Source organism: Giraffa tippelskirchi, chromosome 7, assembly GCF_054371585.1.
Source record: "Giraffa tippelskirchi isolate mGirTip1 chromosome 7, T2T-mGirTip1v1.2.pri, whole genome shotgun sequence".
Classification (NCBI taxonomy): Eukaryota; Metazoa; Chordata; class Mammalia; order Artiodactyla; family Giraffidae; genus Giraffa; species Giraffa tippelskirchi.
The window spans coordinates 95,738,881-95,763,294 of NC_137281.1; the positions used below are offsets into that span (position 1 = coordinate 95,738,881).

The window sequence follows — 24,414 nt, forward strand, 5'->3', positions numbered from 1 at the left end:
GTTCTGCTCACATACTTCTCCCAGAATTTTTCCCCTTTTCTGAGCCTCCTCTTCCTACAAACCCTGTCTTCTGTGTGTCTGCGAGGACAAGGGCCAGGGGAAAATAGAGAAGCAATTATTCTTGAGCTACTATTCTCACATTTTTAGAAATCATACTATGCTGTATCCTGAAATAAGAATCCACAGAAAGTGTTATGAGCTTTAAGCTCATGTTGTGGATTCAAAACTAATAAAGAGTCAGTAAGCATATGCATATTATTATGGGAATGTTGTGTCACATAGGCCTGGTCCACCATTTAGAGCCTCAAATACATTATCTAGTTTAATTCTCACAACATCTCTATATAGCTGTGGCAATCTTCATTCTTTATCTGAGGAAATTTAGACTTTTAAATAAGTCACCTAAGATCACACTTAGACTCACTCCATGCTCTTAAGAACTACACACTTGAATTTCTCCATAGAGCACAGAAGCACTCCCCTTAAATTTGTAGGAGTTGGTGAAATCTCTAGCCATGACCTTGTCCTGGCTTTTGTGTACCTCACACAGTACTCAATTCCACCTAATAACCCCATCACAGATTTGATGACTGACATTCTGAAAAACTCAACTTTAGTGTGCTGACATTTCTGCGTGCTAAGTCGCTTCAGTCGTGTCTGACTCTTTGTGACCCCATGGACTGTAGCCTGCCAAGCTCCTCTGTCCATGGGATACTCCAGGCAAGAAGACTGGGGTGGGTTGTCATGCCCTTCTCCAGAGGATCTTCCCAACCCAGGGATCAAACACTTAAGTCTCCTACATTGACAGCCGGGTTCTTGAAGAAGGAATTAATTCCTAAGTCAATGCTAACACCATCTACTAAGTTGCTACAAGCTATTAGCTATTAACCAACTATCAAGTTGAGACAAAAATTTATTTGACCAATGTCTATTTATCACAAACTCTCTACAGAGCACTTTGCTAGGTATACAGAGGGCGACACAGAGAGCTGGTCTATGGAGCCAGTGGTTGGTGAGGGAGCCTCTGTAATCAAGATTGATTTCTCAGCTTTGTTTTCCTTACCTCCTGCTGTCCAGGGTACCATAAAAACTCAGCAAATGTTATCAGATACCATGCCTAAAAAGAGGCTAGCATGCTTCAGTAAGTTAAAAAAAAAAAAAAAGGTACATCTGTGTAGATGAAAAAGTTAAAATGTCACAGCTTCAGAGATGACTATCTCTGGAGTGATGTTGTATGAAACCAGAAGACATCCATGAACTCAGGGCTTTCTTTCACTCTCACAAAGCAGCCACATTTCAAGTTCCCTGACAACATTCACAGGGAAGCTTCCCTGATGTTTCTGCCTTAAATGCCCAACATATGCAACGGCACAGCAAAGTTTAAGAGCACCATTTTTTTCCTCTAATTTTCAAAACTCTGACACATTACTTTTTGGTGTAATTTTATTTCAGCTAGGGTCTAATTTTTGTTTTCATCTTTGCCAGTTGAAAGCAACTCATGCTTTATACTGGCAGAAAATGAGCAACTAAGATTCCATTTAGAATAAGAAACATGGTGAAAAGTTTCATCCATTAAGTGGCTGATAATGATGCTGAAATGTGTAGAAGCATCAAAATCTGGATGGATAAAGAACAGTAAACACCGTGTTTCTACTTAGGGGTTTAAAAGTTGATTAATGATATTAAAAACCAATGGCTCTCTGAATACAAGCATGTTCCTACTTACAAAATAAGGAAGACTTCCTTTAAAAATGTTGCAATTTTCTAAGCTAATTGTTATAAAGAATTTAGAAGCTTGCAGAAAAACTTTCTGACAAACAAGACAAAATCAGCCTTTTTCTCAGCATACTGCAAAGACCGTCTAAGTTGTACCACTAACCTGTTCTTGCTCATTTCGAAGCTGGAGAGGTAAGTGTGCTCAGCCTAATTCTCCCTCCTGCAGATAAAAGGGGGTGACACACTTTTGTGGGTAATTCCACCATAATGCTCAGGAGTAGAGTGTATGAACAAACAGGTCTTCCCCCTCACTTGGTAACCAAGTGCTTAGTCACTCAGTCATGTTCGACTCTTTGCTACCCCATGGACCATAGCCTGCCAGGCTCCTCCGTACATGGGATTCTCCAGGCAAGAATACCGGAGTGGGTTGCCATTCCCTTCTCCAGGGGATCTTTCTGACCCAGGGATCAAACCTGGGCCTTTTGCATTGCAAGCCACCAGGGAAGCCTCTTCATGATTAAGAGGGATTGCAATTCTGGCCCTCCTGAATGCCCTGGAGTATGATGCCTGCCTCCTGGCATTCTCTAACAGTAAGAGAACAAAGGAAAATTTTTTTGCCAATAGAGGCAACACTCGCCTGGTGCAACGAGTTCTAACATTCTACTAAACTGGAGATCCCAGAACAGCTAGACACACAGGCAGATTGGGGTTTTGCAGCCCTGTGTCCCAGAAAATTTCCACTGGGCAGATAGTATACCCAGTCCATAACTCATTACCGGGAGCAAACAGGGCCCATGGCATCCACTCCCAAATGGGGGAAGATGGTTTTCCCTCCTCCACTCTTGTTTCTGCCTCCATGGATTTACCATCTAGCCTCCAACTCAGCAGCCACTTTAAGAAATGAAAAGGGTTTGCTTTTGAGGAAGAAAAGTACCTAGTATGCTATGCATCAAACTAAGTGTTAATACGCTTCTCCTAGCAGTATTCTGCTGGGATCCTCATTTATACATTTTTGAGGGTGTAACCAAATGTACTGGCATTAAATCAAACACTCAACAGATACATAGGAAACATTGCTTGATTAATACAATCAAGGATAACTACAAGGATAGCTAAGTTAACGGAACATTCTGTACAAGTACAGCTGAAGTCCACAAGACTTCAGACCTTAGAGGAAATTGCTTTTTACAATACTGAAAATTGATCCTGAGCCCATGCTGACCTACCTTTTAAATACAAGATGCAAGAAGACTCCCTAGGATATTAAACCCTATCTGAGAGTACTTCAATGAAAGAAGCAGTCGAGGACAGTGTTTTCCACAGTGTGTTCTGAGGAAGATTGGTCCCCAGAGATAATGCAAAAAAGGGTTAAGTGAGTCTAAGAAGCCTCCTTACAGACTTAAAATGCACATTAGCAAATTAGAGGATCTGCACATTCCTATACTACAGGAAACCCTGCACTGTTCCAGCTTTCAATCTATTTAACCACAAAGTCCTTTTATTTTTTTTAAGTGATGTCTATTTAAATATCCGTGGAACCATAGTTTTCCAAATACTGCAGAAGATATATTTACTCAGTCCTGTTGAGTCATATCTAGTTGTTAATAATTATAACAACACTATAAAATTTTACCAAAATGTGTCCTCATAAATGTTCCTAGAATGAAGTTACATACTTGGGACCTTTGTGAGTCACAATAATTTTAGTGTATAAATTACTTTAGAGAGAATGTCAAGCTTTTTTTTTTCTTTTTTTAAAGCGATTTGAAATTTGCTTCTTCATTCAAAAGACTATCCATTCTTTCAAACAGACAGTATTTCAGGCAAGCATATGGGTCTGCTATTTTGACCATGGAAGACACAGTGGAGAATTCGTCATTGACATTCAAAAGGAAGGCGATTATGTCACTACCCCCATTCAAAAATCTTCAATAGGTCCCCATTACCTACCAAATCAAGCACAAACTCCTCAGCTTGCTATTCAATGTCCTTCACAATATGGACCCAATCGTCTTTTTTTTAAAAAATATTATTATCATCGACGGTCTTCTGTGTTATCATAGCACAATGAGGGGCTGAGAAGGAAGATGCTGAAGACATGGAAAGTGTCCTCAAGAATCTTACAGTCAAATAGGATAATAAATAAGACATGTAACCAATTACTATAACACAGGAACAACCCAATTGTCAGAAGAGAGAATCAGAAAAATGTGCAATGGGACTTCAGAGGAGAGGAATTACTTTCTACTAGATGAGTCTGAGGCTAGTGGCATCTTGCATTTAAAAGGTGACAGGGCTTAGGGCTGGGCTAAGGGCAGGTATCTCCAGCTGTACAACTCATAACTGTGTTTTCCCAAGGATAAATGCAGGATTGCATTTTTAGGTTCCTCATCCTGATGATAGCTGTACAGGGTCAGCTGTTAACTCTTTTTAAAGCAACATTTAAACAACAACAAAAAAAATTATAATGTTTTATTTACTATGAACCAAACATAAAATTATTGTCATTTTAGATAAATTGCATCATTCTTCTTTTCCTAAATCTATTAAATTAGATATCTATTACTCCTGTTTTACAAATACAAAGTGGAGGATTACCCAAGACAAATGACAGATCTGAAAATATCAAGGCAAGCAGAAAAATGTCAAAGGTTACCTCCTCAACCACTGTGCTACCCTGCCCCTAAGTACCTTATGACCTGCAAAAAAAAATCATTATCCATCCAACATGCATCATGCATTTCTACTTCAACAGCCTTGCGTGTGTAAGTGGAATATTATTCCCCGTCTTCTCCTCTGATTGATAGACGTCCATACTTCAAAAATTCATGGCAGGAAAAAAGAAAACTATCTACACTATGGTGCCTCCACCAAGAGAATGGCCTGCATGTGATATTGGACTCTGTCCTCTTCCCTTCTTCCTGCATGTAATCTATCAGTCCTCTCCCCTACATCTCCACTGCCACTGTCTTCATTTAGCCCTCACCAGCCCTCGGGACTATTAACCTTTACTCTATATAGAAGTCCCCTACCTAGGAACCTTCATGTTGCAAGCTTTCAAAGATGCAAACGTGCATTCACATGTCCAATCACATGTTAGTCCATGCGTCTGATGTACCCTGTCACGTGCCTGCATCCTCTACAAGTGTACTTCCATGTGCTTTACAGTCCTGTATAGAGTAGGGCTTCCCAGGTGGCACAGCGGTAAGGCATCTGCCTGCCAATGCAGGAGGTTCAATAGATGCGAGTTTGATCCATGGGTCAGGAAGATCCCCTGGAGTAGGAAATGGCAATGCACTCCAGTATTCTTACCTGGCAAATCCCATGGACAGAAGAGCCTGGTGGGGTACAGTCCATGGTGTCATAAGAGTCAGATACAACTGAGCACCCCCACACACACACTGCACAGAGTACAGTAGTACATTATCTTTATTTCAAGTTTTTTTAATGTATTATTTGTATTAAAAGAACTATAAACCTATTACAGTACAGTATTATATAGTTGATTGTGTTAGTCGGGTACCTAGGCTAACTTTGTTGGACTTACAAACATGCTCTTGGAACAGAACTCATTCACATGTAGAGGACTTACTGTACTTACTCTTGCCTACCTCAAATGTATTCTCCACAGTCTCAAAGAGCTTTTCCCAAAATACAAAATCTCATCATAAACTCCTTTTGCTTAATTTTCTTTAATGGTCAGTCCACATCCCTGGGGCTTGGATTGAAAATTCAGAGGCCCGGGACCTCCCATGGAGATGCTGACTCTGTGTGGCTGTGGTCTGCCTGGGAATCTGTATGGACAAGCCCCTTAGGAGCTACTTATCTCCAGGAAAGTTTGGTAAACAGTGCTCTACAGGATTAAGTATAAGCTTCTTAGCCTGGTAAACAAGGATCTTCACAGACAGTCCTTACTTGCCTCACCAGCCAGCCTCTTCCCAAGAAGCCTCTCTCACAAACGGCAGTTATCAATCTGGTTGTTGCCCTGAACATATCATGCTGTTTCACACTTCCAGGCCTTTGCACTGGCTCCTCCATCTGCTCCCCAAACACCCCCTACCTTGTTGACCTGTAAAAGCCTTTTAAAGCCTCCCCAATTTTGTGGCGCCTTCCACAGATATTTCAGATATTTCAGATATTTCAGTGCTCCCTCATCTGCTCCCTCATCTGAAATACCTTACAATTTGAATGTTGCACGTGATATTAGAAGCATGTACATTTATCTGTTTACATTTCTGAGTTACTTAAGAAAGAATATAAAGAAGAATGATATCACATCTTAGGAGTTATGTACCTCTAGCATGTAGGATAGTGATTCCCATCAATTACATGGTCAATAAATGTTGAATGAAGAGAATATTTGGGCAGTTCCACATTGGCTACCAGGTGATACTTAAAAAAAAAAAAAAAACAACTAATATTTATTTACTCCTAGCAATTACCCTATGAGATGGTTGTGCTGTGCTTAGTCACTCAGTCATGTTCGACTCTTTGCAATCCTATGGACTGTATCCTGCCAGGCACCTCTGTCCATGGGGATTCTCCAGGCAAGAATACTGGAGTGGGTTGCCATGCCCTCCTCCAGGGGATCTTCCCAACCAAGGGATCAAACCCAGGGCCTCCTGCTTTGCTGGCGGGTCTCCTGCATTGCAGGTGGATTCTTTACCGTCTGAGTCATTAGGGAAGCCCAATGAGATGGTTATTGTTCCCATTTCACAGGTGAAGAAACTAACATTCAGAAAGATCACTGCTTAGAAGTGGTGGGGCAAGGATGAGTGTTCAGAGCCGTCTGCTTCCAAAGCTCCATTCTTTGTACACTCCACTCTCTCTGGATCAACAAGCCTTCCTCCATCCATTCCCTAGCACTGAATATCTGCCTCACATAAGAGTTACCAGCATACTCGCCACAGTGCCTCCTACCTCACAAAAGATGGTAAGTTATTGAAGGCAGGGACCCTTGTAATTTTTATATTTTTATTTCCAGAGTGTCTTGTTCAATGGATATCTCTGTGTACTGAATTTAAGCAACATAGACTCAGAAGAGGTCTTGAGAGATCGAGAGCTTCCTGCCTCCAGAAAAGTTTATGTACATGTCAGCTCTGGTGTGTGTCACTGAAGGACACTCAAGAGGCAGATTTCATAAGCTTTCAATAATCCATGAGTTATCAACTTTTCTCCATCATTCACATTTAGTACATGGAAATTTTGGAGGTTTTATTTCAGCAGGTGGCATTTGTTACAAATGTTAACTCAAAGAAGAAATATGAGATTTTACACTCCTAGTCTGCTTTTGTACATCTCCAAATTAAAAAAAAAAAGAAAAAGAATGCTTAGTTTTGAGGCCACAGTGACATCCCTAGCTGGCAGCAAGAGTTAAGGAATAAGCCTTTTGATTAAGCACAAATTCTACTGACTAAAGGGTAACAGCTTCCTCTGGTATGAATTAGGAGTCTAAAAATAATTAGATACAGTAAAATATTCTTAACTGTATAATTCTCCTGAAAATTCTTTAGACTTTTGTAATTCATTTTAGGTGAGGACAGGGTCTCAGCCTCTGTAATGATTATCCTTTATTATTCTACTTGTGATGTACAGAAATTCCAACAGAGATTCTAATTGATTAGATAATGGAAGTTACTCTGTATTTACAAAATATATCTCACACTTCTGATAGTCATACACCACCTTCAGTGTCCTATACTTGGATTGTGACAATCTCCCATCCTCAGAATATCAGCTCTAAGGCCTGGTTATTCTCTTGCCAAACCAGAAAGAATAGTCTTTCCTCGTAAACAAAAGCAAGGAACAAAAAACATGATCTCACTACATAATAATCCTGTAAAATGAAGGAAATAAAAATGTTTCTGTTACACCTCTGATTTAAAACCAAACAAAACAAAAAAAGCAAAAACTAAAAAACTTGCAGTCTTTCTCTATGTTAAAATGCACAAAATAAAAAAGAAGACTCATGAATGTAAACATTAGATTCTTGGTGCTTGAATGTAAAAGATCATCTAATTCTGTTCTATTTTATAGGTGAGCAAAAGTCTGAAGAGATTAAGGGAGTCATCGAAGGCCACAGAGCTAATTAGAGTCAGTCAAGGACAGCAGAACAGGGGAATAAAGGAACTAATAGTTACTGGTTCCAGGCAATGTTATGTGTTTAACACATAGATCTCACATAATACCATCTACAGGACAACCTTGATGGTAAGCAGCTTCCCCCACTTTGCAGATGGAGAAACTGAGTCTAGCAGACGTGGAGTAAAACTGGGATTTGAACCCATGTCTCTCTGCCTCCTGAGTCTGTGTTCTTTTCAGTGCAACCCTAACCCCAGAGCACAGGCATCTTGACTCACAGTCCAAGACTCTGGACAGAACCTCAAGCAGATGAAAAGGGGGCTCAATACAGGGTTTGCTTACATTGCCTAAAGTAAATTAAACCCGCTCAAAAGCAAACTACAAGAAAACTGGAATGAACATGTAGGAAATCAACAAAAGCATGTACAGCCTAAAAATTCAAGAATTACTTCCAGTTTCTTTACCTGTATGTGAAGACTCCCAACTTCCCTCAAGGTCAACCTCATCCTAAACAAGAAGTGCAAGCAAAATGGATCCTGAGTTCATCAGGGGAAACTGTTTGCCACATTGAAGTTTCCCTATATACATTACATTACAAGACTTATATCCACACCGTTACTTTTGTATAGATAATATAGTGAAAAGAAGTCCCATGTCCAAATTCTGACCATATGTATATAATTTACCGTTACTGTTACTGTTAAGTCGCTTCAGTCGTGTCCGACTCTGTGCGACTCCATAGACGGCAGCCCACCAGGCTCTGCCGTCCCTGGGATTCTCCAGGCAAGAACACTGGAGTGGGTTGCCATTTCCTTCTCCAGTATATAATTTAAGATACCGTTAAATAACAAATAAGACAAATCCTATTTTAAGTATCATCTTAAAATACCATTTAAAATAAGAATCTAAAATTGAAGATCCTACCTATAATAGTCCATTGACTTATTTAAGATAGTGTTGCATACAATAAAATTTTAGTAAAATAAAATAGGTTTATTATCTCTTAAGGATATAAGACGATTTTTTCAAATGTATCAATATGTTAAATATCCAGCTGATGAGCACAAAGTTTTGATTAAACTGTTTCTACCTTACAAAAACTGAAATCTGTGGATTTGCTTATTGATTCAGAAAAGAACATTCTATTGCCAGACAGCTGAATAAGTAATCATTTCTGCCTTGGAAAAGCAAGGTGACAGACCAGGAACCAAATAATTATAACACAAAATGTGAATGATGCTATAATAGTGGTAGAAGGTGCCACTGGGGTGCAAAGAAGAGAACACTGGCTTATGCCCCCGGCAGATCAGGAAGGCTTCCTGGAGGAGATGACATTAGAATCAGAATTCCCTAGACAGAAGAGAGAGGGACACACTTCCCTTAGGTCTCTCTCCAGTATTGCGCTTTTCAAGATCTGGCTTTCTATCTGGCTAACGGACCTTATTGCTACAGTAGAAGGGACATTAAAGTGGTCGACTTTCATTTTAATGAGGAATTAGATTTTAGTGAAATCACGTAGTTGTTTTCTTGCCGGTCATTAGAAAGGGGGTGAATAGCTCAAGACTACTAAGGGATAAAGTTGGTAGATAAAAATGGTTTATATTATTGTCTGCTGTGACATCAAAATATTTTCAAAGGCCAAATTAAAAACAAATGTCAACATAGGAAGATGAAAAAAAAAAAAAAGCTATTCTCTTACTACCCTACCCCACCCCAGATTTAAAACAAGAAGAATGTCAAGGAATTTTCTGAGGGTAGAAATAAGAAGAACAGAGAAAGGAGAGAAAAATAACATGGCGTCGTTATAGACTATTCTTGCGAAGTAAAGGCAAGACAATGAAGGGAAAAAACAGAACACATGTATTACAACATATAGCACCATAAGGCTGTGTCTGATGCTCTGGAGGGCTTCAACAAGTACTGTTCAGCCAAAAATCAATTGAAAAATCAGCATGATAACAGAGCATGAGTTGCCCTATAATAGCCTTAAGACCCCCAAGGCTATGCAAGTCCCTTTCATCTGCCACACTGCACTGACTCCAGGGGACCCTCACTTCCCCTCCCTGAGTACTGTGCCTGGCTGTATTTTTAACCTACTGCCTTACCCTCCCTTAGAAATGGGAGCTGACAGGACTGAAGATGTTTTAAAGTGGTTCTGAAGAATTTTTTTCTTTCTGATTTATTCTTTATGTTTTCTGGACATTTGCACTCAAATTCATCCTAGAATATCCACTATTTCCACAATATGAAGTGGTCAGGCATAATCTCTTGAATAATCTAATAACAGTCTTGTGTTTTGAATGCCTTAACTAACCTACATGAAACTGCCCCTTAATAAAAATCAGAGTTCAGGCTTATGCAAATGTGGCATGTAAGCAATTCACAGCATTGTTATAAATATACATATACAGTTCATTCCAAGATTTCATCTCAATATTTCTTCAATCACTTCCTCACAATGTCTGGTTTGTTCAATTTATATTTCTACTTGGCATTTGGTGCAAACCCCCAAAGATAAGATACATCTGTCCCTTAGTCACAAATCTTGGCATTTTTACCTTAACTCAATTGTGAAATGATTGGTTGAAAAATTACCTTGCTTATTAGCAGGATTTCCTTATAATAAAACATTTTATTTCCAAACTTTTGAATGTGACATGAGATGGACCAACTCAGGAGTGACATATTAAAGCTTAAGGAGGACATATAAACACCCTGATCCGTGTGAGGGAAGGAAAAGCTAATTGGAAGTCAGCTTCCCTGTGATTATCAGCTTGTTTATGGGGAGGGAGGCCGCCTCTGAATGGCACTGTAAATTCATCCCTGATTGTGGCGTTAAAACCAGAGCTCATTTCCACAACCTCCCCGAAAACCCCCACCCAATGCATTTTGTTTAGTTACAAAGTGTTGTGCACTGTTTTCAGAGAATGACAGTTTCTCCTGCTTTGATTTTCTCCATTTTCAAGAAAAATTAATCAGTTGCACAAGCCAGTTGTCAGATTTCACTTCCCTCATGGCAGAAAGCACACATATTCATTGTCTGCTATAAGAATAAATTTTAGTAATTTTTCCCCATGTCAATATGAATATTAGACTGACCCAATTAATATGAAACGCTTCTATGCTGCTGGAACAGACAGTGCTCCAGAAAGAGCCATTTGCACAACCTGTTCATGATTATGGGCCATAAGGACACAAAGATGGCACACACATTTGTGGACCATCTGAATTCTTATACGGGAAGGGGAGGGGGGAGAGGGAGCGGCATGACGTGAGCTTGACTGTCGTGGGTCATGTTTTTTAATCCGGAGTATTGGACATGTAACACAGCAACAAGAGCTGATCATTTTGTTTAATCACCTTTTGGATCTTTGCCAGATGGTCTCTATTGAGAGCGCTGCAAACAGAGAGAGATGAACTGCATCTAACACGCCACCAGAGCTTTCTCGTAAATGTCTGAGAACTGATTCCAACAAGAATTTAGTCTCAGAGCAGAAAGGGATACATTTAAAAACTATGTGCATTAACTATACTTTTCCCCATAGAATCCTCACTTGGCATGAATAATTTACCCACTCTTATGCTAATGGGATCATGAAAGTATCCCTCGTCTTTAGTGCAGCTATTCTCAGCTTTCAGTAATTACCCCACCCAGTGAAAATAACATGGCTTCTGCATTGAATGGCCGACTAGTACCTGACAATTAGAAAGATCATGGCTGACAATGGACTGGTCCAGAACCCAGACAGAGAATGCTTGTAGGCCAAAGAAAAGTACAAGCGCAAAGTAACGTTGGTCATGGGCGGGAAGCGGGGTGGGGGTGGGGGGAAGTGATGCATGGGGTGGAAAGTAGAAGAAAAGAGGAAAAGAATCATTTTCTATTGTCAAGCTTTTCTTTCTCTGACTTACTATCAAGATTTCACTTAAGCAAAAATCTGTTCTTTACGTTATTAAGTGTAAAGGCATTCAAAACAAGATTCATTTTAAAGGAAAAAAAGAGACCATATCTAAGGAAAAGAACAAGAGTTATCTTTAAAGCACATCTGCATTAAGAATTTACTTAATCAGAATTTTTAAAAATCAAAGTAGTGGAAAATCCCCTACATTTTGATTATTGAACTGAAAAAAGATTACCAAACCAAAAAAAAAAAAGAAGAAGAAGAAGAAGAAAAAGCTAAAAAGAAAACTCTCTTTCGACCTCTGTCCACAAAACTCCATGTTAGGTAGTTCACTGTGTAAAAATTATCAGGCTAAAACATCTGGGAAAGAAAGCTATGAAACAGCAGGGAACGTGGCTGGTTTATTGTTTATCTTTTGTTTATGAGGCAGTATTCAAGTTTAATTACTACTCTAAATTAAACTCTAACTGGCATCAGGAGACATCCCTTTACATGACTAAGTTAAAAAAAAAAATCTAGAAATCTCAACTCCGGGCTTTTCAAGTAAGTTGATACATATAGGAAGAAATTATTCAAAATTAACAGCAATTATAGAAAGCTTTTAAGCATATATGGGCACCATTACATGCTCCTAGAGCATTTATTTATTAGAAGAGTTTAATTTTATTTCTAACGGTTGCTATTCTAAAACATCTTAAGAAAATCAACAGAAATTATTTGGATATTTGCTGATGATTAAGGATAGTATTCCTTTTGATTTTATTTGGGGAGCCAAAAAGGTATGAAAATGCAACATAAATATTCTATAATACAACAGCTTCTTCTGTGCCAATGTTCAACTCTCAATTACATTCTCAGTGAATTTTCTGATACAATTAGGAGGACAGGAAGGAAAAGAAATGTCACCATATTTATCATAACAGTAAGTGACCAGTTTTGGATGAACTTAGCTCTAGGAAAAATAAAAGTTAAAAGCAACTAGCAAAAGATTATGCCAGATGGCATCTGTCATATTGTATTTAGGGTTATTTTAAAGAGATTGCCGCCACTATGAAAACATTCCATTGACAGAGCTTTCCTAGACTGAATAAGAAATCCCAGTAGAACATATTCAGGACCCACTATAAGTGGGCTTGAGGGTTTCCCCCCGTCTTTTGACTATGTAACTGGAATACTTGGTGGGGAAGAATACTATTTCAAACATTGTATAATAATTCAACAGTGTAAGCCTGTGTTAGACTTTTGCTTACCTGTAATCATTTACGTTAAATCTATAGTGGGTATTTTTAGATTTCAAAACCATGATTGCTAAAGAATTGCATAATATCTAGTTATGGAATTTTAGTCTCATTGCCTGGATAATAGAGACATCAAAAGAGAGGTTTCGTAGGTGGCAGAGTTGAGGGGAACTACGCTGTGTCTTGAAAGATGAGAGACGCATAGATGCTTAAATACTAATGGATTTAGGTTAAACTGGGTCTGGCAACAGTATGGTTAACGTGCGTGTGGTGTGCAGTGTGAGCTCAGCAGTTACTGGGCCAACTGTCTCGGTATTTCTGGGAATCCTGCCTATTCACAGTGCAGGGATTGTTCAATTGCTGCAAAATGTACAAAATGAATTTTACAAAAATGAATTGTAAGGAAGGCCCCATTACAACGATTTTACAGCAAAGATGTCAACATCAATTTTTCTTTCATGCCTAGCTAATGATTAAAACAGCATATTCCATTTGCCTAAGACAATTTATTTCATATTGGCACATCAAAATATTGAAATACAAAGTTATCTTTACCCTGCCCTTTTTATTCACTGCTGCTGAACCCATACCATTGTTCAAATCCGGAAAAAATAAAACAAACTTGGCACGAAATACTTAAAACAAAGCCTCATCAATATTCTCCAATTTGTCAACATCTCAATTACAGCACTGGAAAAAATGTAAATTTCATGTGCTCTAAACACTGAGGGGTCTATTCTCCTGCCAATTCACATGCGTAACTCCCATCAGCGTTAATGGGAGTTACACAAACCCATCAATAATAATAATACTTTGTACATATATTGTGCCTTTCATCTAAGGCTCTCAAAGTGCTCCAAGAACAAGGGGGCTGCTTCCTAGTCTTTACACTGGGCAAAACCCACAATGAAATACAAAGCAGCTTTTGACTCAGCAGGTATAGAATTAGGGACCCCACGCCTTATTATCAAGCCCCATTTTATTACTGATGGGAAGCCAGACACAAAGAGGGCCAGTTACTTCCCCAGAGACCCAGTCTGCACCCTAATTCTGTCCCTGAAAAATAAAACAGACTTTTTTCTTCATTCTCATGTGACTAACAAGATAAACTCCATTTGGCTGCGTTTAGCCAAAGGAATCAGGGTGAATGAAAGTCTGGTTCATATTTATGTAGTTTACTGCTAGGCATGTGCTGTGTGAAAGAGACAGTAAAGTCAGGTTTCACATTTTATCAAGTTTGTTTCTTACAATATTTTTAAAATTTTATCTCCCCCCCTCCTTTTGGTTTGCTGCACAAACACGGAGGAGGAAAAGATGACCTTTCACCTGTGTAACTGTAGCTCTTTCCCTATCAAGTCATAAAATAATGAGATATTTTTAGGTTCCAAAGTAAAGGTTCATATGAATCATTTTAGTGGAAATATTCCCCAAATCATAAAGCAACATAAATGCATGTATTGTTTTATAGCATATGGCTATTAAAGTTTAATTTAAAATGTGTATGAAAACATTGTCTTTAGTACAATTCATCTCTATTTTTTCTGTTTATCATAATTTGTTTTGAAACTGAATCGTTTTACAGTTTTCCATATGCCTGTTGTGCTAATAAATTCTGAATAAGCAAGAAAACTCTTTTCTAAACTAAAAATCATGGTTCCCAATGAAACATTTTAATACATTTAATATGAAGAACATAAATTTCCTTCTTAGGCTTTCCATTAAACGTCAACCCTAAGATTTAACCTGGGATAAGCATATGTGATTTCAGTCAATATCTCTGTTGACTTTGCCCTGAAGCAGATAATTAATCTTTCCCATAGAAAGCTACTCTGGACAATTTGGTGGGACAAAATATCTTGAAAACATATTTAAAAGACTAATATGGGCACGAATATGACAAAATACACTCAAGTCTGACCTTTGAAATTTAGAATCTTTGGTAAAATACAGAATATCTTTCAACCCATGTTTCGGAGCCACTGATGTGGTCAGCCAGGTAGCAAATTCTCCATGCCCAGAGAGTCTCCATTTTCCAGGAATCAAAACGTTTTTTGTCGCTCACACTTCAATACAGTAAAATGACTGACTTCCTAGTAGTCAAACACATAAGCTACCATGTCCATTCTTTAATCCCATGGAGATATGATTAAAGGAACAAAATCCTATGGGGATCAAATCCTCCAACATGGCATCAGTGGGTGTGGCTAACCACAACATAGAGGTTTGTGAGTATGGTTTTTACTCAACTATATCAGTCTCAGTGCTTTTCTCTTTCCTGACAAAAGCAAAAGCAAAAACAAGCCAGCAAAATTAACCAAAATGATAAAACTCTATGCCTTGGCTGTGGCCGCAACTGTTCAGTGTTCCAAACCCCAGGGTCGTCCTTCTCTGCCTCCCCTTCTCCCTGGTCCTCTCCTGCCATCTCGCTGGCCATAACTCAACCAACCCAACTGAACCAGTCAGTTTTAAATTTCAGTTGGGACCTTGGTGACCTGTTAATGAATCTACAGAGAGGAGAAAAACTCACAGTGTTGAGTTATGCCTGGTGTTGCTAGCTGACTTGGAGTCAGAAATGCTTGAAGCGTTAACGTAATTGCAAGAATGTGAAAAATGAAGCGCTGGGCTCCTGAGCAAAGTGAAAGGTCAAAGCGAGCCTCACACACAAGTCTTTGGAAGATAGCCTCATTAGACTATTAAGGCTGCTTCTCCTTTCCCCCTCTCTTGTACCATGTTTAAGGTGTTTTGTTTTTATTAATAGAGACATTTCCCCCTTTGTGGCACAATGATTTGGGGTGGTGGGGGGAGAGGAGTCTTAGAAAGCTTTTCAGATTTAACCACACTGAGAAGTCTTTCTCCATGACACAGAAACACAATTAAAGCCACTGCATTACATATTCACTGAACTTATATACATTTCATCTTCAAAATGCTTTCTAGTTTAGTTTTCTTACATACAACCAAAGTGATCTAATAAAAAACAGTACAGAAAGCCTAAATAGATACAGTTCACCAGTTCTTCCACAATTTACCATCTGATAGTATTCATTCCCGTGTTAGTTGCAGCTTGCTTAAACCTAGATTCTAAGTTAGACCCATTCACAACTTAACAACATCCTAAAGGGACACTTCTCTAAACTATTCGAGAATAGTAGGAATCCAAAATCCATGACCAAGAACTTGGAAATATAATGGCACTCACCCTACATCAACTATCGTTTTTTAAATGGCATATATGACTGCAGCTCAAGCTGTTAAACTGTCCTCCACTTGGAAGACTGTCTAATGCTTAAATATTGTGGCCATAAACACAGTCATAATAGAGATGAAATAGACCTAGGAGATCAGACACCATCTAATGTAAAATATTAAAAAGTAAAATCTATATACTTTCCTGGCCCACATTCAATAATGCATCTTCTTTTAAATAATAATTTTAGCCATAGAAGAGTCAACCCTACCAATATATAATTGCTCTCTGTGCAATAGGTGAGCCTTAAATGGTAAAATTTATTCTAAATGACTCTAGGCTTCCTTGTCATCTGTAGTTGACATCCCCCTTGCCTTCTGATTATTTGAATTTTTACGATTTGTGACAAAAGTCTCACCATGGCAGCTGAATAGAAATGGGGACAAATAATCTAAGAATTTCAAAATCCATCTTCCCAAAATACAATTCCATATAAAATTTGCATGGCACTTTGGAACTAATAAGAACTGATTTTTGCATCATGTGTGCTTTACAGGCATCATTGCTTGATTATAGAAAACCCTTATAGTTGATTTACAAATAAAATATCCCATTTATAGTATAATTCAATCTATTGCATCACAGAAGCAAAGATCTGTCATTCTATTTACTTACACCCAGGAGTAAAGAGTAGATAACCAAATTTGTCAAAGAATTGGCAGAACTAATCGATTGTTATTATAATGCTTGCTTAAAGATTAGACAACTCTTTTTGTTTTGTTTTGTTTTTGGTGAGTAATATAAGTTAAGGGAAGGAAATACCGTCTCCCTAAATAGCAGCCATTTATACTCCCTAACCCGCCACTCTCCTGTTTACAGTGAGCCTGATGTACCAATATAAAATACTGATGTTATTTTAGTCATGCCCACTTTGCACAAGGAAAATCCTTGACTTTTTACCTTGCTCACTGCTGTTGTCTCCACTCTGGGACGCATGGCCCCCACTGGAGGGCCCCGGGGTGCCTGCTGAATGCGTGGAAGTTGCATCATCGTGGTCTCGCCAAGATGCAGGATTCTGATGTCAGAAGGCCAAGGAATTTTTCCACAGTTACCATTTCAGCCATAAATGACGAACCAAGGGGAAAGGTGCAGAGAGAGGCAAAAAACATGTACATATTAGTATTTGTGGAACTAGGCATATATAGATGCCATGTTACAGTATGTTGTCTTTTCAGCAATAGGTACCGAAAGGAAGAAAAGATGCACTAGAATCATGATAAAGTGATAGTTATGTCAGTGTATGTATTTGTTAAAACCAATTGAAACAAACACCTTAAAATGGATGCATTTTATGATATACAAACTATACTTCAATAAAGTGAATTTTTAAAGTTAGGGAAAAAAAAGCCTCCTTAAAAATCTAAAAGTTTGCTCTTTAATTAATTATGGCACACTCTTTCAAGAAATAACTCCCAATACTCTTGGATACCAAACACTTCAGAATATTAACACATCTACATCTACAAAACTCAACAACTCCCTTAAAAATTCAGATTGGAGAATGTATGGGACAGCCCTTCACATCAAATGCACTGCCCTAAAAGGCCTGAATTAACTCACAAAATTATTGTCAACTGATTATATCATTAACGAATACAATAACATTAATCACTGCATCAATACCTTCCTTGCTGTTTAATGTGCGCAAACGACAATCAGAAAATGAAACAACTATGAACTGTGATCCACCTGATAAACTGGAGAGGACTTCCTTTAAAGCTGCATAAAGTCACAGAGTAGCGCTTTTTCCTGAAAGAACTGCTCATTTTAAAGGACATGTAAGGTAAGCCGAGAGTTATAGTTCATGCTACTTTGCTGAGTGTATTCTTCTCCTGTTCCTCCTCCCCTTTCCTGATCAGTCCCAATACCCTGCTGTCGCTTAAAGGAAAACAGGAATTCTAATGTACAGGAAGGACTTTATCAGCACCACATGAAGGCAGGCAAGAGATGGAATTTCCTCTGGCAGAAACAGAGAGTAGGAACAGCATATGAAACAGACCAGCCTTAAGGTCAGAGCTGTACACTTGTCACCTGTATGCGATAACTTCGACTAAGCCCACAGATCTACTGGCAAGCAAATCTGTTGGGGGTGGGGGGGGTGGGGGGTGCGGTACTTTGAGAGCAAAATAAAAAGCCCCGTCAGTCCCTCAAAGCACACTATTTCTTCTTACAAGAATTGGTAACTAAGGACTCAGACAGACTGACAGGTCTATAGGCAACATGCCAACATCTTGACCACTTGAAGACAATCTTGCCGTGTTGTCATTATATATAGTTTATCCAGAAAAAAAGGTCAGTCTATCATTTGCTCAACCTCAACCCTATGATGTAATAGAACATAAAACTTCACCAAAATAAGGTCAAGAAACCAAAGAGAGAAAAAATAAGGAACTATTCTCATTTGGAACAGCAACAACAAAAAAATCTGTTTGCCTCTATAGATCTGTCTCAAACCACTGTAAGTTAATATTTAGCATTTCTGATAGATGGTGAAATGTCCCCAAATTCTAGAGATTAATAACATCGTATCAAATAATGCTATTGGCACCCCTGTCAGGCAAGCCACTGATTCAAAGCCAAAACCTTAAGCAGAAACTTTGTGACTGTAAGTACTGCACAGGTATATGTATCTCTAAAGTAAAGATACATTTTTGAAAGTATTGATAGATTTGGGAACAAAGTTGAACAGAATAAAACGAAAACCAAGGTTCTGCTGCCTGTATGAAGACAAAGTCATGCCTGTGATGTTTTTTATCTAAGTTCGAAACTCTTCCAATAGTTTCTAGCTAAAAGCAAACAGAATGCAGGGGTTCTTCAAGCTTTGCAGACTCTTCGAGTCAGCTGTTTGCCGGATGGTAATCAGATAAAGAGCTAGAAGCATTACAAAAAAAAAAGAAAAAAACAATAGCATGGCATGAGTTCAGTCTTGCAACAACACTAGCTACAGCCTTCTTTTAGAAACTGCAATAATAGTCACCTAAGCTAAACTTTTCAGTTAAACTTTATATCACTAAAACAGCAAGTGATGTGAATTTTATGCACTGCACGCTTTTTATTAAGCTGGCAGCTATAAAAGCTCCTTACCCCTCGTGAAAATTACAATAATTAACTACTAATATCTCAACTATGTTTTAAGGCAAACGTCATCTAACAGCTGTTATATAATCGTTCAAATGGGGCTCCAGCAAGTTTTTCTGTTTGGACATGAGAGTGATTTCAAGGAATCTCTCAGAAGGACTTCTTGCAATGGAAAGCACTGTCTTGTCCCCATCAGTCAAACCTGTACTGAGTTTTAAAGTCAGGCCTCACAAGTTTATAACTCAGTTGATTTCCTTCCCTGGTTTTCTGGAGGAGGCAGTCTCTAAACTAAAGGGGTGAAAAATAAGCCACATAAGCGAATAATACTTTTAGAGCAGCTAGTTCCTCCAAATCAGTTGGGTCTTGGGTTTTCAGCTCAGCCCTGAAGTTTGCTCAAGTTCACTTTCACTGTCTAACCCACCACGCCCCTGTTTCTTCCCCCTTACCTTCCCCACATCCTCAAAGACGCTGTCCTACAAGTGTCACAAGGTGTTTACCTCCATAGTGTGTTTCAAGTATTATGATCTACTTTGCAAGACTGACACAAACTAGTCCCAGAATATTCATCTAACTTGAAAGTAGGAAAAACAGCTGAATCCCTCTGGGGTTTGAAAGTTGCAGAGTTACCCCAAAGCTGTCTGTATTCAGCTACACCACAGTGACGTGATCAAATACAAATATAAATATTGATAATCTGGTCAATAAAAATTGCTACCTCCTTGATCACAAAACATTGGAAGCAACATGGATAGCTACAATACAGTCCTTTACACATAAGATTGGTTTGTTCTTAGACTGAAGTATTTGTTTGTATCACAACTCCTTTCTTCTTCTTTTCCCTCCCTAGATAGTTTCCAAGTTTACATCCTTCAAGAATAACTGCTTGGCTTTCTGCCAAATTATATGCAGAAGTTTAGTGAATCTTGAAACCGAAGTGGCATATGAAAGCATGTAAAACACATGACGTACTTAGAAAAATAAAGAGAAACGCTCTCTGTGTGTACGTGTGTGCTTGAGGAGTCAGGTAGGTGCATTCCACAATCTATGTCCTGCTCTTCAGCCCCAGGTATCATGAAGCCATTCGAGGGCAAGGAAGAGACATGTTTCTATTCCCAGGGGCTTTCATAATTAGGAGTCAAACACAGTACTCTTCTTGCTCTTACGTAATTGCATTAAAGAGCAGTGTTAGCAGGAGAAAAGCAGTGAATACTGAGTGGAGCACAATGGAAGGAGATGGAAAATAGATACAAGAAGCTAGGTCTCCAGGGGCAGTATTTTCTATTTGCTGGGCTACAGACTCACAGCTGATAATGCAAGTTGTAATTAATATAAAAGCAGGAGACAAGATGGGGAGAGCTTGTAGTAGCGGGGCCACAAGAGATCACTCTGCAGCTCTCCTCTGTTTCTCATTTACACACAGCTTTCCCTAGAAAACACAATTCTGCCAGTGTTTCCTCCCTTGAAAGTTAAAAAAAAAAAAAAAAAAACAACTGATTTAGCACCATCACTGAATTTTGCTAAATCTAGGAAAGAGCATAGAGCGAACAGGCATCTCTGGGCAGAAAAAGCAAATCCTCCATGCACCTCTTTTGTTGAGGCTGTAGAGATGGTGGACATTATAATGTTTTACACCATTTTGGTACTTCTAGGGGAGACCTGCCGACAGGATACTATTTAATAATTCCCAGCGAAGTGGTGGTATCTCCCTGTTGAAATGATTCCACCCAGCTCATGGTTCTTCGGTTGAAAAAGACAATGAAGTAAAATGTGTAAGTGTTGCTGAATAAATACAAAACTGAATGGGGAAGTGAAAAGTATTAGGTTTCCAGGAGTTAAAAAAAGAAGCCACACCACACACAAGTTCGACCTCAGATCATCTGAAACTCATCTTAGACTCCAAATGAAGAGGTGATGCAATGGATGTGGTGTAGGAGAAAGAACCCTAGATTGGAATTAAGACTCGAGGGTGCCACCTCCAACTGTCACATGACCTCAGGCGATGCACTTCATTCCCCTGGAACTTGTTTCCTTTCTCTCTTTAAAATTAAGAAGTCAGACAAAATAATCCCTAACGTCACTTCCGCTTCTTATTTCTATTATTAAAAAATACTTTAAGCATTTGATTTTCTAGAACCCACAAAACTAAAACATGATACAGAACACCAAGCCAAAAATAATGCAAGAACTTGGAAAATACTGTAAAGTAATTCAGAATATGTGTTTATAGGTAGAAAGAAAGAACAAACATATATAAAGATATTTAATCAGCACATGGAGCATGCAAAACTAATTTGACTCAAGATGTTCAAATGACAAAGTCAAGATATGCTCGCATCAGTACACACAATTAATGTAACTTACAGATTTCCTATGACTTTAAGATGCTTTCACATCTTAACAGTTAACATTGTGCGAAAATCATTTTTAAAAATAAGAGGAAGACTCCTATCATGAGGTAGTCAAACCTACAAAAGTTCAAGACGTTAATTGTGCAATTTGAAAAAAATGTTGGAATTTCAATTTCATTATTCTAAAGTTGATATAAGAACTCAGGAGAACTGTGCGTGCTTTCAGAAGGTGGACTCACTGTTTAAAAATGTAAATAGAACCGGGGTCTTTCCCTCATCTCCCTGCTTCCACCCTCTATTAAGCTTTGAGAATTAATATGTGAGCAACTGACATGGAAGTGGCAAACACTCTTTGCAAATGATTCCTCCTCTGATGGAGCAACTTTTAGAGAAGATAGAAATTTCTTATACTATTAGTGTACTATCATGTTATAAAAAGTCTCCTGTAATTTTGAAATGGGATATTGTATAGAATGTTAAGCCTGAAAAAAAAAAAAGAAAATGAATTTCTAAAATATCAAACTTTTCATCTGATAGTGAATATCTGTGGTTGTCAAGTGCACCTTTGTTTAATTTCATCTCATTGCAGTTACTCTGAAAGCATACTCCAACTGCACAACCTACATGATTTCACTAATGTAATTATTCTCGATGGGAAATTATCAGAAAAGCCATCAACCACCAGAAACTACACAACAACAGCAGAAAACTCATGCCCCTGGCCAGGTCTCCTTGAGCTGGTGGACAGGGCTCAGAGGTGGAACTTTCCTGAAACAGGTCCCCCAAGATCTTGGATAACATACCGTGAGGTCTAATCTTACACCAGAACATAAGAAATTATCAGATAAAATAAATCATTCATATTATGAATGTTATTTTCACATCCCAATGTCTCCTCTTTTATATTCTATAGACCAATCACTTAAGACTGCTCTCTCTCCTCACTGCCCATTCCCTGCTGATTTTTCAGACACTTGCCTGTATTGTCAGGAACAAGGTTCAGGGGATTCTCCCCTTTGACTTAACTCAATTTTTAAACACTGTGTAGACATAAAGAAATTTGACATATTCAGAGATGTGAAAGAAAACAACAGCATATCTTTACTTAAATTACAGCTTTCAAAATTTAAATTTAAATAATTTTTCTTTTATTACTCAGCTTATCAGAGCCAGTCAATTTTTAGGCACCTGCCATTAATTTTTAGTAGATACAATTGTATTTTCTTCCCTATACTTAATTTATCCAAACAAAAATACAATGCAATTTCTTAAGCACATTATAGAAATAACAATATAACTATGCACCTTCAGGCCAATAGAGCTTAGGTCAGAGAATGTATTTCAAAAACAAATATAACTCATTTATCTAAACTTGATCTAAAGATATGTAATATCTTTATATGTAAATGGAAAGATATATTTCATTCGTCTGCACTTGACCTAAAGACTTGATGTAAATTATGTAAAGTAGATAATGTGGACATCACCTATTATTCAGAAACACTACAGACTAGGAAAAGCATGATCATGCCACAACAGTTTTCAAGTTGAAACTTTTTTTTCAAGAATTGGTTTCTTGACAAGTTTATTTTAAAAAATAAATAAATTTGAATGTCTAGGAAACTTAACAAGAACTGCAGATGGAAAATGGAGTTCTATTTCTTTCACCATTATATTTTTCTCCCCAATATTCCAAAGAATACTATAACAGTTACAGGTAGCTGTTTCCTATCTATAACAATTACTCTTATATGATAATAAAAGTATAAGATGAAATCCTTATAATATTAAAAATATTAACAAGCATTCACTATGAATCTCCTAAACATGATAAAATTGTAGTCCATGTTGCAACTTTTATTTTCTATTCAATTTCAAACTTTTTTTGTTAGTATGCCCATCATGTAAGTGTCAACAGGAAACGAACAAATGAATTTAATGTGTGGAAGGTAAGACAATATGGCGGTCTTCCATTCATGCATCTACATTGCATCAGATTATTTATAGAATATTATAGAATGTGAAATCAACACGACAACAATCTGGTTCACTAGGCAAGAGTACATAAAACTCATTTTTAAAAGTTGGCCCAAAATACTTGCTTTCAAGATATTTATATCAATTAATTTTATATATTTCTATTTTTAAAAATTTTAATAAGAAAATCAAAAGCTTTTCTGGTGCCTAATACTTTGCTCTTGACGCTTCTGTCTTTGCTTCTCACTATTCAGAATCACACACTTATTCTTTCTTTTCTCTTTCCTTCTCTCTCTCCCTGCTTGCTCCTTCCTTAAACACACACACATACACCCTCACACAAAGTAGCTTGATACTACTTAATAAGGATAGAGGTGTATGTGTTTTGGGGGTGTCAAACAGCTGTCACAAACTGTCACCTCCAGAAGAGAAACCTTGGCACACAACAAATTAAACTACACTTCTTTTTTAGCTGTCATTATTCATAGCCAATAAGTTGAAATGTTCTCAGCATTTCATGTGCAAATAAAACCACGAGGAAGCCAGTAGATCAGAATAGTGGGCCAGCAGATAAAAAAGAGAAAACAACACGCTGTCTCGGTCCTTCTGAAGTGGCTCATCATCACCCCTGCACCAGCATGCACCAAATGAGATCCAGCCTGGGGCAATGTATTAAATATGCATATCAAAGCAAATGAAAAAGTAAACCTGGAGATTCAGATTGGATACATTTACATGCTGAAAATGTCCCACTCACACGACTTTTCAGGTAGTGGGTCTGAGGAGGTATGTTCACTTTTTTGTGGCTGGGGGGAGTTGAGGGAGGAGGA

The 24,414-nt window shown here is 38.1% G+C and overlaps 1 protein-coding gene across 9 annotated transcripts in view; it reads right to left on the reverse strand.

Moving 5' to 3' along the window:
- The window catches only part of MEIS2 (Meis homeobox 2), a 226,410-nt gene that overhangs the window by 192,613 nt on the left and 9,383 nt on the right, over window positions 1-24,414 (reverse strand). For all 9 annotated transcript variants that reach the window (XM_081507121.1, XM_081507117.1, XM_081507116.1 and 6 more), the window contains one exon: window positions 17,082-17,196. In XM_081507121.1, the coding sequence (XP_081363247.1) occupies window positions 17,082-17,196 (115 nt within the window). The remainder of the gene's footprint in view (window positions 1-17,081; window positions 17,197-24,414) is intronic.